Source organism: Talpa occidentalis, unplaced genomic scaffold, assembly GCF_014898055.3.
Source record: "Talpa occidentalis isolate TD23 unplaced genomic scaffold, MPIMG_talOcc4v2.1 talOcc4.17, whole genome shotgun sequence".
NCBI classification, from domain to species: domain Eukaryota; kingdom Metazoa; phylum Chordata; class Mammalia; order Eulipotyphla; family Talpidae; genus Talpa; species Talpa occidentalis.
Window position 1 is genome coordinate 46,321,426 of NW_023601754.1, and position 12,992 is coordinate 46,334,417.

The window sequence follows — 12,992 nt, forward strand, 5'->3', positions numbered from 1 at the left end:
CCAGCCTGTTTCCAACTTTATTTTCTTATCCCCGCCCCACGTCTACGTGTGGACACCTCGCCCTCGCGGATGGCGTCAGCGCGGCTCGCCGCGTTGGGCTATAAAAGCGGTGCTCGCGGCGCCCGTGCTCACCGCCGCCGCTCGCCGCCTGTTGATCTCGCATGTAGTTCCCCGCGCGACTTCGCGTCCCTTCGTCGCGACCGCGCTTGCCGCAGCCGGTGGTACTTGGAGACCGCGAGCCCACGCCGGAAGGCGAGATGAACGCGCTGGCCAAGCGAGCCGTCCGGACCTGCGATCGCTTGTGGCAGCCCGAACCAGCGCTCCTGCCCCCGGGGTGACGCGCAGGCCGCAGCCGGTGAGTGCGGGGTCGGCACGGCCGCGTCCGCGGGGCGCGGGGGCGAGTCAGTGATGAGGCGGCGGTTCGGCCTTCTGGGTCCTGAAGCCGGCGGGTTCGAGGATTCGGGCCGGGACTGCTGGTCCTGCGGGAGGAGGCGGGTGCCTGAGCTCGTGTTTGGGACGAACTCCCGGGCGCAGACAGGAATGTGAAGGGGTCGGGAGCCCGATGGAGGAGGGTCTGGGATCCAGATGCGGGCAGGCCCCAGTGAACCTGGGGGGTCGTAATGTTGAGTTTCCGAGGTGGGGGGATCATTCGCCAGTCCTCAGGGAGAGGAGAGCACCAGGGACTGGGAACTCGTTCCAAAGGGAAGCAAGTAGAAAATTTGGGAGTGGGACTTCAGGGCCTGCCGAAAGAAAGGACTGATGTCTTGGGTCTGAGGAAGGGGGTACTAGGAACCCAGACTCCCGGGTGTTAAGAGGGAGGTGGAAGTGGAGCTGCACAGATGAGTGTAGCTGGTATCAAAGGAATGTGAAGCTGGGAGCCTCACGTGGCTGTGTGTGTGTTACTATTCTTTTGTTATGACTCAGAGTCATCCCCTGATGCTGTTTCCTAAATGGCTTCTAATGTTTACTCCTTTTTCTCCCTTTTCCCCAGCCCAGAAATATGGCTCCAGGCCAAGTGTCCCAGCAGCGGCTCCCCTGGTGGGATGCCCACCCCTTCTTCCTCCTGTCCCCACTGATGGGCCTGTTCAGCCGGGCTTGGAGCCGCTTGAGAAGTCCAGGACCTCCAGAGTCCTGGTTGGTGGAAGCAGTAATCAGAGCAGATCAGGAAGAAGCTAAGGCTTCTCTGGCCGCCCACCATGGCCCTAAGGGCAGGCACCCTCAAGGGGAGACTGGAGAGATCCGAGCAGCTGAGGAGAATGGGGAAACTTCCTGGGGGGCCTGCCCAGACCTGGAAGCTGGTGGTTCTCTTCTTGAAACCTGGGGACTTTCAGAGGCTGCTGCTGAGCCTGGTAGGGGAAAAACAGCCAGTGTCCCCAGAGAGCAGGGAAGTGACTGTATAGGGGGCCACGCTGCTCCTCTGCCTCCCAAGCTTCTGATAAGAACCCTGGAAGACCCCGGGGAGGAGGAGTCAGTGGAAGAAGGAGCTCTTGAAGATAAAGAAGGGAGCATGTTCTCTTTTCCTGCATCGCCCTCGGAGAGTTGTCCAGGGGTGGCGGAGGACATAGAAGATGGAGCAGCTGTACATAAAGAAGCTCCTCAAACATCTACTTCTTCCTTAGCGCCAGGATCCAAGCTCAGAGCGTGGGTGTATTGTCCAGTGGAGGAAGAGGGTGGAGGCACAGAGGAAGGAAGGACAGAAGACAAAGACACCACGAAGACCGCCATTTCTGCTTCTGCTGTGGACTCTCACCCCAGAGCCTGGGAATGTGGTCCAGGAGAGCAGTGTAAGGAGAAAAAGGACGAAAAGGCTGAGGAAGAAGAAGCTGACCCAGGGCCACACTCCTCACTTCTAGCCCCGAGGCCCCTGCTGAGGTCCTGGCAGCATCGACCCAGTGAGAGCTCAGTGGAAGACGATGAGGAGGAGGAGGACAGTGTTCCTGGGGCAGGCAGGGGTCTCACTCCCGTCCCCCTGACAAGTTCCATCGTGAAGGCCTGGGTCTACCGGCCAGGAGAGGACACAGAGGAGGAGGAGGACAATGACTCAGGAGCAGCTGAAGACTGGGGAGAAACTGAGAGTCTCTCTTCAGTGCCCCCCACAAGTGCCTTCTTGAGGGCCTGGGTCTACCGGCCAGGAGAGGACACGGAGGAGGAGGAGGACAGTGACTCAGGAGCAGCTGAAGACTGGGGAGAAACTGAGGGTCTCTCTTCAGTGCCCCCCACAAGTACCTTCTTGAGGGCCTGGGTCTACCGGCCAGGAGAGGACACGGAGGAGGAGGACAGTGACTCAGGAGCAGCTGAAGACTGGGGAGAAACTGAGAGTCTCTCTTCAGTGCCCCCCACAAGTGCCTTCTTGAGGGCCTGGGTCTACCGGCCAGGAGAGGACACGGAGGAGGAGGAGGAGGACAGTGACTCAGGAGCAGCTGAAGACTGGGGAGAAACTGAGGGTCTCTCTTCAGTGCCCCCCACAAGTGCCTTCTTGAGGGCCTGGGTCTACCGGCCAGGAGAGGACACAGAGGAGGAGGAGGAGGATGAAGATTCAGAAGCAGCTGACTCAGAGCCATGTCCCTGCCTGCAGGCCCAGAGTGTCCTCCGCGGGGGCTGGCCACACGGACATGGAGAAGACAGGGAGGGCGCGGGAGCTGCTGAGGAGTGGGGAGGACCTGAGCCCGACGCCTTCCCCGTGGCCATCTACCTACCTGGCGAGAAGCCCCCGCCTCCCCCAGCTCCTCCTCGGCTGCCCCTCCGGCTACAAAGGCGGCTCAGGCCTGCAGAAACCCCCACCCAGCATCCGGAACCTGAGACTCCCCCAAAGGCCAGAAAGGTGGGTGCTGAGACTCAGATTCTTGAGTCTTAGTGAGGAGGGGATCCCCATTACTTGGTCCCCCATGTGTTGCAGAGGGTTGCGGGTAGACTCTGTGGGGAGGGCTGTGTAATGCAATCCTTTGCAAGCAGCAGGGCCCTGTGGGAGCAGGAAGCCACGTGACTCAGGTCAGCCCCTGGGAAGCTCCTCCACCCTCAGTGAGTCACTAGGTGACTGGCCAGATAGGCGTCATCTTTTTGTAACTCATCTGTGCTGTGTTCTCTCTCTCCTCATCCCCTTCCCACCTCTGTGTCTTGGCTCTGTTTCCCTGTGTCTCCCTGTGTCTGTACCGGTCCATCCTCCAGGTGCGCTTCTCTGAGAAGGTCTCTGTCCACTTCCTGGCTGTCTGGGCAGGACCGGCCCGTGCAGCCCGCCGGGGCCCCTGGGAGCAGATCGCCCGGGATCGAAGTCGCTTCGCCCGCCGCATTGCCCAGGCCGAGGAGGAATTAGGCCCCTGCTTTACCCCAGCAGCCCGAGCCAGCGCCTGGGCCCGCCTCCAGAACCTTCCCAGCTGTCTGACTGACATACCTGTCCCTAACCAGACCTTGCCCACGTCCACCGTCCAGGCCACGACCCTGAGCCAAGCTGTGGCCTCAGCCTCCCCTCCTTGTATGTCTGCCTCTCCTTGCCTGAACCTCAGTGGAAGGCGTGGCTAAGATCAAGTGGTTTGTCTGTTATTAACTGTTTATTTATTTAAATTATTGATTATTGGTTTATATACAGAATAAAGCCTTTTGATTAGTAGAGAACAGTGTCACGTGTTTCTGAACCAACAGTATCCACTACTTGAAGGTCCCAAAGCATAAATGCAGGTGCCTCAAATGGAAGATAAACGACATCTCCCATCGTCCTCCAGATTTGCCGCTTATCATCCTAAGGCTTCTTTCAAACTAAAGGCTGGTATGCTTTGTTGTTTTCCTTTGGCTTCCACCTAATCTTTCTTTGCCTTCCTCATCTAAATCTCATTATACTTGGAACAATTGTCTACAAAGGGGCCAGACTAGACTCGCTGACCCCTAAAAAAAGAAAGAAGCTCCAGTTTTCTGTGCCTCTCTGGAATAAAAAGACTCATCTACCACCTTCACATGAGACCTCAAGGATCGCAGCTACCTAACCTCACAAGCCCAGTGTCAAGAGAGTCTTACATGTAATGTGTAACTAATAATTGCACAGGGCCTGAAGGGATTGTAAGGCCCCAAAGGAGAGGAGTATTTCAAACAATGCTCATCAGATAATGCTACATAAGTGTTAGATAGTATGGTAATTATTCTCATTCTCACCTATGCCTGTCTTAAGGCCATCCTTAGGGACTCCCCCAGCTTATAACTCTTTAATCAGTACCTCTGTGCTGCGGTTCAAGACTGCCTCCCAAATCCTGCACCCTCATCCAACCATTCCCCTCATACCCTGTCCCTGTCCTTTGGATCCCCAGGCCTGCCACACTCCTTTCACTTTCCCAAACTAACCATGTCCCCCCATTCACTTTAAGACCTCTAGGAGCTGTGCCTACAGCCTGATGGCCCTTCCCCCTGGCCCCTGGGGCTCAGCTAGCATGTGATTCTTCACATATTGTATGAAAATCTTTTTTACAGATGCCTTGCTCTAACCAGTCAACCTGGTCTTCCATGTGCTTTTCTCCTTCACCGAGGGTAGTGTTTTGAATGTTGGTGGTGGAAGTTCTATCTCATGATCGGTTGTGAGTCTCAAGGGAGCTGGTGCTGCTGAACAGCTCACAGTCTAGAGACAGGATTGGGCACCCCAGTCCTCATCTAGTAAGAGCTGGTTATCAGGAAGATGGTGCAAAAGAGTGTGCTGGGGCCCAATAAGATGCACAGATGCTGGTGAGAGTATATTTCATTGGATTACTCACATGCCAGCTTCCCATCAAAACTAGACAGGCAGATGGCAAAGGCTTGGAGTGGACAAAGCGGAAAGCTGAAATCCATAGTGAACGAATCCGAGGAGACTCGACCAAACTGGAGCACCAGGGAGTTCGCTGAGGAAGAATTCAGTAAAGTAAGTCTTAACCCAACTCCTCATTTCCCTGCCTGGGGCTCATTGCCACTGCTGTGATTAAGACTTCCTAATGGTGCCCTTAGTAAGCTCCGATACCCCCCACCCCCCAGAGCCCTGTAAACTACAATTCCCAGTAGGCTTTGCAACGTCATGGTGTCATCAGCCCTACCTAGAAAAAAAATGCTCAGAGGTATGGGACTGAGTAATTCTCATCCGCTCACACCCCCTTCCCCAGGTAAACAGGTTCCTAGGAGCTCACGGTCATCTGGATGCATGATCTGGAAGTTCTTGACCGAGGCCCGAGTGACTCGACCATGAAAATTGAGCACGTAGGCGCCATTCTCGTCGTTCCACATCGGGGCTTTGTTTTGCAGCAGGACCAGCCCCTGGCTGGCCCCGCTTTGGAGGCGATTCAGTAGCGACTCCTGTTCCTGCGAGGTGAAGTGAAGGCCCCGGGCGGGGGTGGTGGTAGTGGTGGTGGTATAGGTTACCCTAACACCAACCCATTTTCTTCTCCAGCCTCAGAATTTTGAGTCCCTTATTCTCATCTCCCTGAGACACTTAAGTCTGACTGTCTCCCTGGCTTCACATGTGACCTGTTTTCTGTCAGCCCCCTTCCTCTCTTGGGATTTGGGAGGCCTGTGCCCCAGTCCTCCCTCCCTCGTTGACCCAGAGGGTCTCAACTTTGGTGGACTCACATTTTGCGGCTGGATGCTGATCCTCCGATTCTGGGCATCGATTCCGGGAATGATCACAGTCATTTTCCGGGGCCCTCGGAATCCCAAGACGTTGGTCTCCTAGAGGGTGTTATGTTCCAGTTGGCCTGCCATTTTCTCCCTCCCACCATCCTGTTCCGTTCTCTCACGTCTCCCGGACACTCACATAACACACAGCCCCCAGCTCTTCCCTGATCCGAGCAGTCTCCGGGCCAAAACTCTTCTTATCAGGATTCACCCCGTTGTCAAAGATGGTGAACTTGGTGCCCAAGATATTAGATCTGCTCCAGGAGGGGAGTGATCAGAATGAAAATAACTGTTACCTTTTCTGCTGGCTGTTAAGTGCTTTCCTGTGTCATCTCACCAGCTCTCCCCTCCAGTCCTCTGTATAAGGCTCACGTTCCTGTTCCAAGTATCCACAGTGCCAGTCCCCTCTCTGCCACGATTGATTCTCAGCCTCCTGCTTTGACCCTTTAGGACCGTCCTCCCCACAAGGACGTAGGAACTCAAACATCCCAGCCTTCTCCAACAGCAACTCAGGAGTCCCAAGCCCACACCTCTCAAGAATACCAGCCTCAAATGCCAGCTTCTGCTCCAAAGTCTTCAGCCTTCTAGTCCCAACCAGCCTGAGGCTACAGCCTCAGTACAGCAATTACTCTGAATACAAGTCTTACGAGCACCTGGAAGTTGAGCTTCAGGAAAATGTAGTCCACAGCCCCCTCTCTTCCCCCGCCCCACTCACACACTCTGAGGCTCTGCCCACCTGACTTTTCCAATAAAGTGGGTTCCATCCCGAGACAGGTTGGTGGGATCCAGGGAGATGAGGTAATTCGAGGTTGTGCTCCTTCTTCTCTTCCGCCCAGCTAGCAGGAAGCGCTGTGGATGGGAGGACAGTCCATCAGAATGGATTTCCGGTATCTGGCTAGGACTGTGCGCCCAAAGACCGGGAAACACTGGGGCCTCAGGACAGAGGAGAGTGTGATAGAGCAATAGTTCCCAAGGCGTGTGGGGAGAGGTGGTTATCACTGAGGGAATTCCTCCATGAGCCCTGAGTTGGGGCTTAATTCCCCATCCCCCTCATTGGAAAACAGGGTCAGGTCTGAGCCCAGGCAGAGGCCAGACTGTGACTGGCAGGAACCGATCTTGGAGAGTTGGGGAGACTTTGGCGACTGGGAATATTGTGGCAGGACTTTGGTGAACGGGTCTGGCAGCGAGAACAGTGCCTTTAGGTGAGATGGCCACACAGAGGGGAGAATGGCCAGACAGATGGGCGTGGCTTGGTCCAGCAGGGAAACCAATGAGGGGAGGGGCTTATCCCAGGACTGGGTGGCTCTTGATAGCAAAGGTGCAGGGAGGGTCCAGACTTGGACTGCAAAAGACACTTCCACTACCTTGAAAGAGTGTGTAAGGGGTGGGGTTTTGGACCATGAGAAGGGAGCTCCATCACCACTCCCCCCCACCCCCACGCACCCGCACCCCTCTAAGAGTGGACAGCGTTTGGGTAAAGCCTAGGCTACTGGGTTTTGTAAGGAAAGGAAAGTAATTCTCTGAGTGCAGGGCTAGGCATGGGAATCGACAGGTCCTAGTTTGATAAAGAGTAAGGCCAGGGTTCGTGGAAGCCGATCTTGCTCAGAAGGGGACGGGACATGCCCCCCCACCCCCACCCCCAAAGCTTGCTCGTGAGACTGTCAGCTGTGCGCACCTTCAGGCCGTTGGTCGCCTCCAGGTAGAGGTAGTAGGAAGGGAACATGCCCTTGTCTACGCCGCTCTTGTCGCGGCTGATGCGGCACTGCACCATGCAACCCAGCAGCGCCGGCCGGAGCACGTACGCTTCCATGTCCTCGCCCAGTCGAGGGCCTGGGGCGCAGGTGGGCAAGCGGGTGGGCGAGCGGGGCGACGCCTCCTTGTTGCTACTTTCCGGGCTTCCCTTGCCCTTATTCTCGCCCGCCTTGCCTGCGAATTTGCCTTTGGAGGACACCTCTTGGCTATTCTCCCCAAGGAAGTCTGTCAGTGTAGACTCCAACTCCTCTCTCTTACCTTCCAGGTCTTCATCCTAGCCCGTGAGCCAAATTCAAAGTTGAGGACATTTTACCGCCCCTGGCTGCCCTAACTACTGACTGGGTGTGGCAGCTCATGGTTCCGCCTTCTCCCACCTATGGTTTGTTTTTTTTTTTAAATTTATTTATTTATGCATACAAGTACTGGGGTACAGGCCAGAGGTGTGAGGGGCGTCTGAGAGTCAGAGTGGGGAGCAGAACAGGCGGATTGACTGAAATACACTGCTGAGGGGAGCAGCGGGCAAGTCAGGAGAGGTCTGCTGCGCCATGTGGATGTCTCCCTAGTGGGGGATCGAACTCGTGCTGCAATGGCTGCAGCTAGTTTCATAGGTTGCGTCTTAATCCCTTGCGTCACCAGGGAGCCCCCACCTATGGTTTTTGCCTATTGGTCAAATAGCCAACAGGACACTTGTGATCAGCCAATACATTCAAGGGGTCCACCCAGCCCAGCCTTCAGCATCTGTAGATTGCCCAGCATATTAGCTTCCTTCTGTAGCCACTCCCGCCCACCCACCGCTGGACAATTCCTTTGAAAACACTGCCCAATGTTGAATAGGTCTAGATAACATAATTGACTCACATCTACCCAAGTGAAACTATGCGTTTTCATTAACAAAATGATTGTTAATTGGCCCTTCTCAATCACTTTCCAAAAGCTCATTGCCTTTCTAATACTGACTTTTAACGTCTATGCCCCCATCAATTAAAATCCTCCAAGATTAACTTCATAAATGTGCACAGAACCTCTGCAAGCCTCTGCTATTGAAACAGGTTCTACCTGCCAGTTAAATGGGTCTCTGTTTGGGCCAAAGAATTTAGCCCCACCCTCCCCTAGAGACCGAGGCTAGCCCTCCTCCTCCTCTTCCTATGTGCCGATTGGTTGTGCCACCTCCCACCTTGCAAGATGCTAAGTCTTCAGGTCCCTGGTCACCATCCACTTCAAAGTCTGGTTCCAAAATGGGGACCTCATACTCATCTCCAACATCTGCGTATTCACTCTCATCATCTGCGTTACTCCCTAAGGGATAGAAAAAACTGGAAGGCTGAGTTCAGGCCACCTGGGTTCCAGCCTCTGCTCATTACTCATCTCCCCACTTGCCAGCAGCCCTCGGCCCACCCTGTGGCTGGGGGTTTGCCCTGGATCCAAGGACAGGGAGGAGGTAGAGACTTCCCTTTCCCTAGTCCTAGTGAAAGCATCAGAGAGACTGAAATGAAACTGAAATGGGGGGAGTGTGGATTTGGGGTATAATCAAGGTTCCTGTTATTGAAATCACTGAGTATGTCATGAGAGTAAAAGGAAACATCACTGTAATGGAATATTATTAAGTAATACAAAGGAATTAAATTATGATAAGTATGATGTACCTTTCATGCTAAGCAAAAGAAGCCAATCACAAAATATCATGTACTGTATTATTCTATTTACATGAAACATCCAGAATAGGCATATTTAAAAAGAAAGTAGCTCGCTTAAGTTTGGGAGAAAGGTAAGAGGATTTCTTTAGGGGTAATGAAAATGTTCTTAAATTGATTGGGCTGATCTCTAAATATGCTACAAACCATGGCACTGTAAACTTTAAATGAATGAATTGTACAGGATGTGAAATGTGTCTCAAATTTGTTACCAAAAAAAGGGGGGTCAGATTTTTCCCAATATCCCCAAAATTACCAGGTCTGAGGCAAGCCGGCCAACCCCTGCGTCGAGCCCCACGAAGTTCTTTATAAGGAGGGGGAAAGGTTGGAATGTCCTCCACGGAGACTTCCTCCAACTCCGGATCGCAACTATCTGGTAGCCAGGATAGGAAGAGGGACTGGAGATGGAGATTGCCGAGTACTTGGGGAGGAAGGGGCTGGAGATTCGGATTTCTGGGTGTTCAGAACTCCTTGGTGTGAGGGATGACGGGGCCCTCGGATGCCTGGACTCCTGGATCCTTTGAAGAGTAAGGATTGAGGTTCCAGACTCCTGGGTCCTGGTGGGAATGGAGCTCTAGAGCATAGGCAGTCCGAGGACTAGAGATTACCTGCTTCTGCCGGTGATGCCAAGGTACGGCGCTCACCACTACCATCCCCATCGCAGCTCACAATACCCAGAGTGCTGTGAACACCTGAGCGCAGATGTGCCTCTGGCACGTTCTCCTGAAGGAAAGGGTTCCCGAGGCCTGGGAGAAAGTTCAAGGCTGTGTAGTAACGCGAGGTAAAAATTTCTGGTCCTCTTTGAAGAAGATTTGCCTCCTTACAGAACTCCCAGACATCGCCCCTGGTGGACCACCCAAAACCCCAAGGCCTACGTAGAACTCAAATTCTTTGAGCAAACAATCCCGCGTCGGGCTCTCAGCCTGTGCAGAACCTGGTCCCTAAATTGCCCAGGCCAGACCTCCCAAGAATTGTTAATTGCAGCCATCAGCTTCTCCGGAGCCCTGGCCCTGGCCCCGCCCCTGGACTCCCCTGGCCCCGCCCCTGGACTCCCCTGGCCCCGCCCCTGGACTCCCTGGCCCCGCCCCTCGCTTTATGATTGGTTCCCATCTCTTCGAGGTCCCGCCCCTGAGCTCTCACAGCTTCCACCCTTCGGTCTGCACATGCCCTGCACTCAAAATCTTGCTTTTTCCCCCAAGATGTATTTTTTTTTAATTTATGGTTACAAGAGCTGGGGTGTAGGCCAGAGGTACGGGAAGATGACAGGATTCACCAGAGACAGAGTTGGGCACAAGACAGGCAGATCGACTGAAATCCGCTGCTGAGGGGAGCACCCAGGAGACAGGAGAGGTCTGCTGCGCCATGTGACCTCCCTGGCCAGGGATTGAACTCGTGCCGCAGTGGCTGGAGATAGCTTCATAGTGCTGATAACCCCTTGTGCTACCAGGGAGGCGCTGCTCTCAAATTCTTTAGGGTTTGGTGGGGTCCCATCCTCCGCTCTACCAAGTCCTTACCTTAAGGCTCTGCTAGGTCCCTCCCTCCTGACCCCATTATGCCTCGCTCCCACATTCCCACAGACTCCCTCTCTCCAGACTATACTCCTGCCTATACTCCTACGGAATCTTAGGAGCCTTTCCTTACCACTGTCAGATGCAAAGCGGCCCATCCTCCACCGGTTTCTCCGGGGCCACAGGGTAGCATCAGGATTTGCCTGAACCATGAGAGGCTCTTGGCGCTTCCGTCGCTGCTTCATCTCAAACAGCCTCCTCTTGGGGATCGGGAGAAGGGAGGGCATGTTGTGGGGGGCCAGAAACCACAACAAAGAGAGACCCAGGTGAAAGGAGACCTGGGGCAGGGGGAAGCTTGATGGTGGGGGAGTCCCTTCTTCCCTGAGTTCCAGGCGTCCAGGCCCTCAGCTCCCCCTCCCACATATCCAGGAGAACTTTCCCCCAGGAATTCTGCCCCCCCCCCCCCCCCCGCATTCCTTTTTCTTTAGACGAGGTTTGCTTCTTTAGGACCCTGAATTCCTGTTTTCTCACTTTCCAGCTGGCCCACTTGAGACTCTTACAGAGACAAAGTGGGCCTGGATTCTCAGAGCAAGTCCTGGGGATGGGGGTCCAGAGGAACTATGCAAACTGGAAGAGTAGGGGTGGTAGGACTCCGAGTAATAGTACCTGCTGTTCCAGCTTCTGCAGCCTCATAGTGGCAAGCTCATTGCCCAGGGCCCTGAGAGTCAGATACACATTCATGGTCACGGCAAGCAGGGCACAGCACCTTCCCAAGCCTTCCTTCCCCCGCCCTACTTAAGGGTCTTCAGCGCTTGTGAAGTCACAAAGGGGGCAGAACCTGAGCCTGCCCCACCTATTCTGACTCTGTCCCCACCTATTCTGATCAACACTGGCTGAATTCAGAGATCCCAGGCAGCCCCTTCCTGTCTTAAGACTCTGGCAGTCCTAGGCCCCAGGCCTTCTCTTTAAGATCCACTATAAATCATCATCGATAGCTCGCCCCCCTGAGGACCAGTCCAGGCCCCCAGCCCCTTTCTGCAAGTCCGACAGTGCTGATAACACCAGAGCTAAGTGGGTGTGGCATAATCAAACCTCTGAGCTGGTCCTTGTACCTCCCCTGCCAATCCATTCCGTCACTCACTCTTTCCTCCACGTGTCATTCTCCTGAGACATTCTAGAAAAGCAAGAATGACAGACAAGTTAGAACCCAGACCCAACATCTCAATAAACACTGCCCTCCAGTACCTGATCTTAAATTTAGATTTTCTCCCGGACCCCGTCATCATGAATGCCAGCACCTACTCCTGTCAGGGACCAGGAGCCTATTTCCAGTTTTCATCACTGTGAGGGTCCCAGGAGTTCCATCTTTCTCCTCCAACTCTTTCCTACGTGGGAACTCAGGAATTTGGGAACTCAGGATTCTGGGCCCCAAACACTCAACCCCTAGTGACCCCAGGCCCCCAGCACCCACCTGCCGGGGATCCTGGAGATTGCTTAACCTCCTCTTGTACCTGGGCTTTCACATTCACACCTCAGTGCCTTGCCTCTCTGGCCAATTTCTAAACATAGCTGACCCTCTTTTTTGAGAGCTGGGGACCTAATCTCTGGGTGTCTGGGAAGTAGGCAGGGGAAGAAAAAGGGCTCAGAGGGAGGGGATTCCCAAAGACACCTGCCCGAAATCTCTCCCTCCTGGTCCCCCTCGCATTCCACTCCCAACAATGCAATGACCCCTGGCCTCCCCAGAAGCCAGGCAACCCTGCTCAGGGGGTTCTGAATTGGAAGGCCGTACCGGTGTTCCTTAAAGGGACCCAGGAGAGGTCACATCGCAATCTCACTCTACACCTCTTTTTTATTTTATTTTATTTTATATAATTCTTACATCATTTTTCATTTTTGCACAATGTATACATTTTCATTTTGGTTATATTCCCCATACAATTACAACCCCCCCCCCTTATTTTGACCCTAGTTCTTCTCCCTGCCCCCCCTCCCATAGTGTGTCTCTGGTTTATAGTTGCTTGTTGATTTTGATTTTTACTTTGTATTAATTAGTCTTTTTCCTGGCCCCTTATTTAGGTTTTCTAGATTCCTGCTATGAGTGAGACCATCCGGCATTTTTTCTTTTTCTTTCTGACTTATTTCACTGAGCATGATCCCTTCTGGCTCCATCCATGTTGCTGCAAACTGCATGAGTTTGTTTTTTTTTTTTTTTTTTGATTGCTGAGTAATATTCCATTGTGTATATGTTCCCCATCTTTTTGATCCGGTCATCTATTTTTGGTTATTTGGGCTATTTCCATAACTTAGCATTTGTAAATAGTGCTGCTATAAACATAGGGGTGGAGGTGCCCTTTGGAATTAATGTTTCTGTGTCATTTGGATAAATACCTAGGAGTGGAATTGCTAGATCATATGGAAGCTC

The 12,992-nt window shown here is 53.5% G+C and overlaps 2 protein-coding genes across 3 annotated transcripts; one reads left to right on the forward strand and one right to left on the reverse strand.

The window, feature by feature from the left end:
- Positions 1–135: 135 nt before the first annotated feature.
- Positions 136–4,853, forward strand: PPP1R15A (protein phosphatase 1 regulatory subunit 15A). Its single transcript, XM_037516938.2, has 3 exons — positions 136–355; positions 992–2,821; positions 3,166–4,853. Exons 2-3 carry the CDS (start codon positions 1,001–1,003, stop codon positions 3,514–3,516), a joined length of 2,172 nt encoding a protein of 723 aa, XP_037372835.1. The 5' UTR covers positions 136–355; positions 992–1,000; the 3' UTR covers positions 3,517–4,853.
- TULP2 (TUB like protein 2) lies at positions 4,067–12,294 on the reverse strand. 2 transcript variants are annotated; one of them, XM_037516942.2, is made up of 13 exons: positions 12,082–12,294; positions 11,712–11,744; positions 11,237–11,288; positions 10,704–10,830; positions 9,671–9,808; positions 9,319–9,435; positions 8,546–8,667; positions 7,295–7,645; positions 6,356–6,468; positions 5,759–5,873; positions 5,575–5,673; positions 5,136–5,307; positions 4,067–4,856 (listed from the first exon to the last, which is right to left on the reverse strand). In XM_037516942.2, the coding sequence occupies exons 2-13, from the start codon at positions 11,741–11,743 to the stop codon at positions 4,723–4,725; spliced, it is 1,572 nt and encodes a 523-aa protein (XP_037372839.1). In that variant the 5' UTR covers position 11,744; positions 12,082–12,294; the 3' UTR covers positions 4,067–4,722. The 2 variants fall into 2 exon arrangements, with proteins under 2 accessions (XP_037372839.1, XP_037372838.1); XM_037516941.2 differs by having other exon boundaries at positions 12,042–12,294.
- Positions 12,295–12,992: the final 698 nt, after the last annotated feature.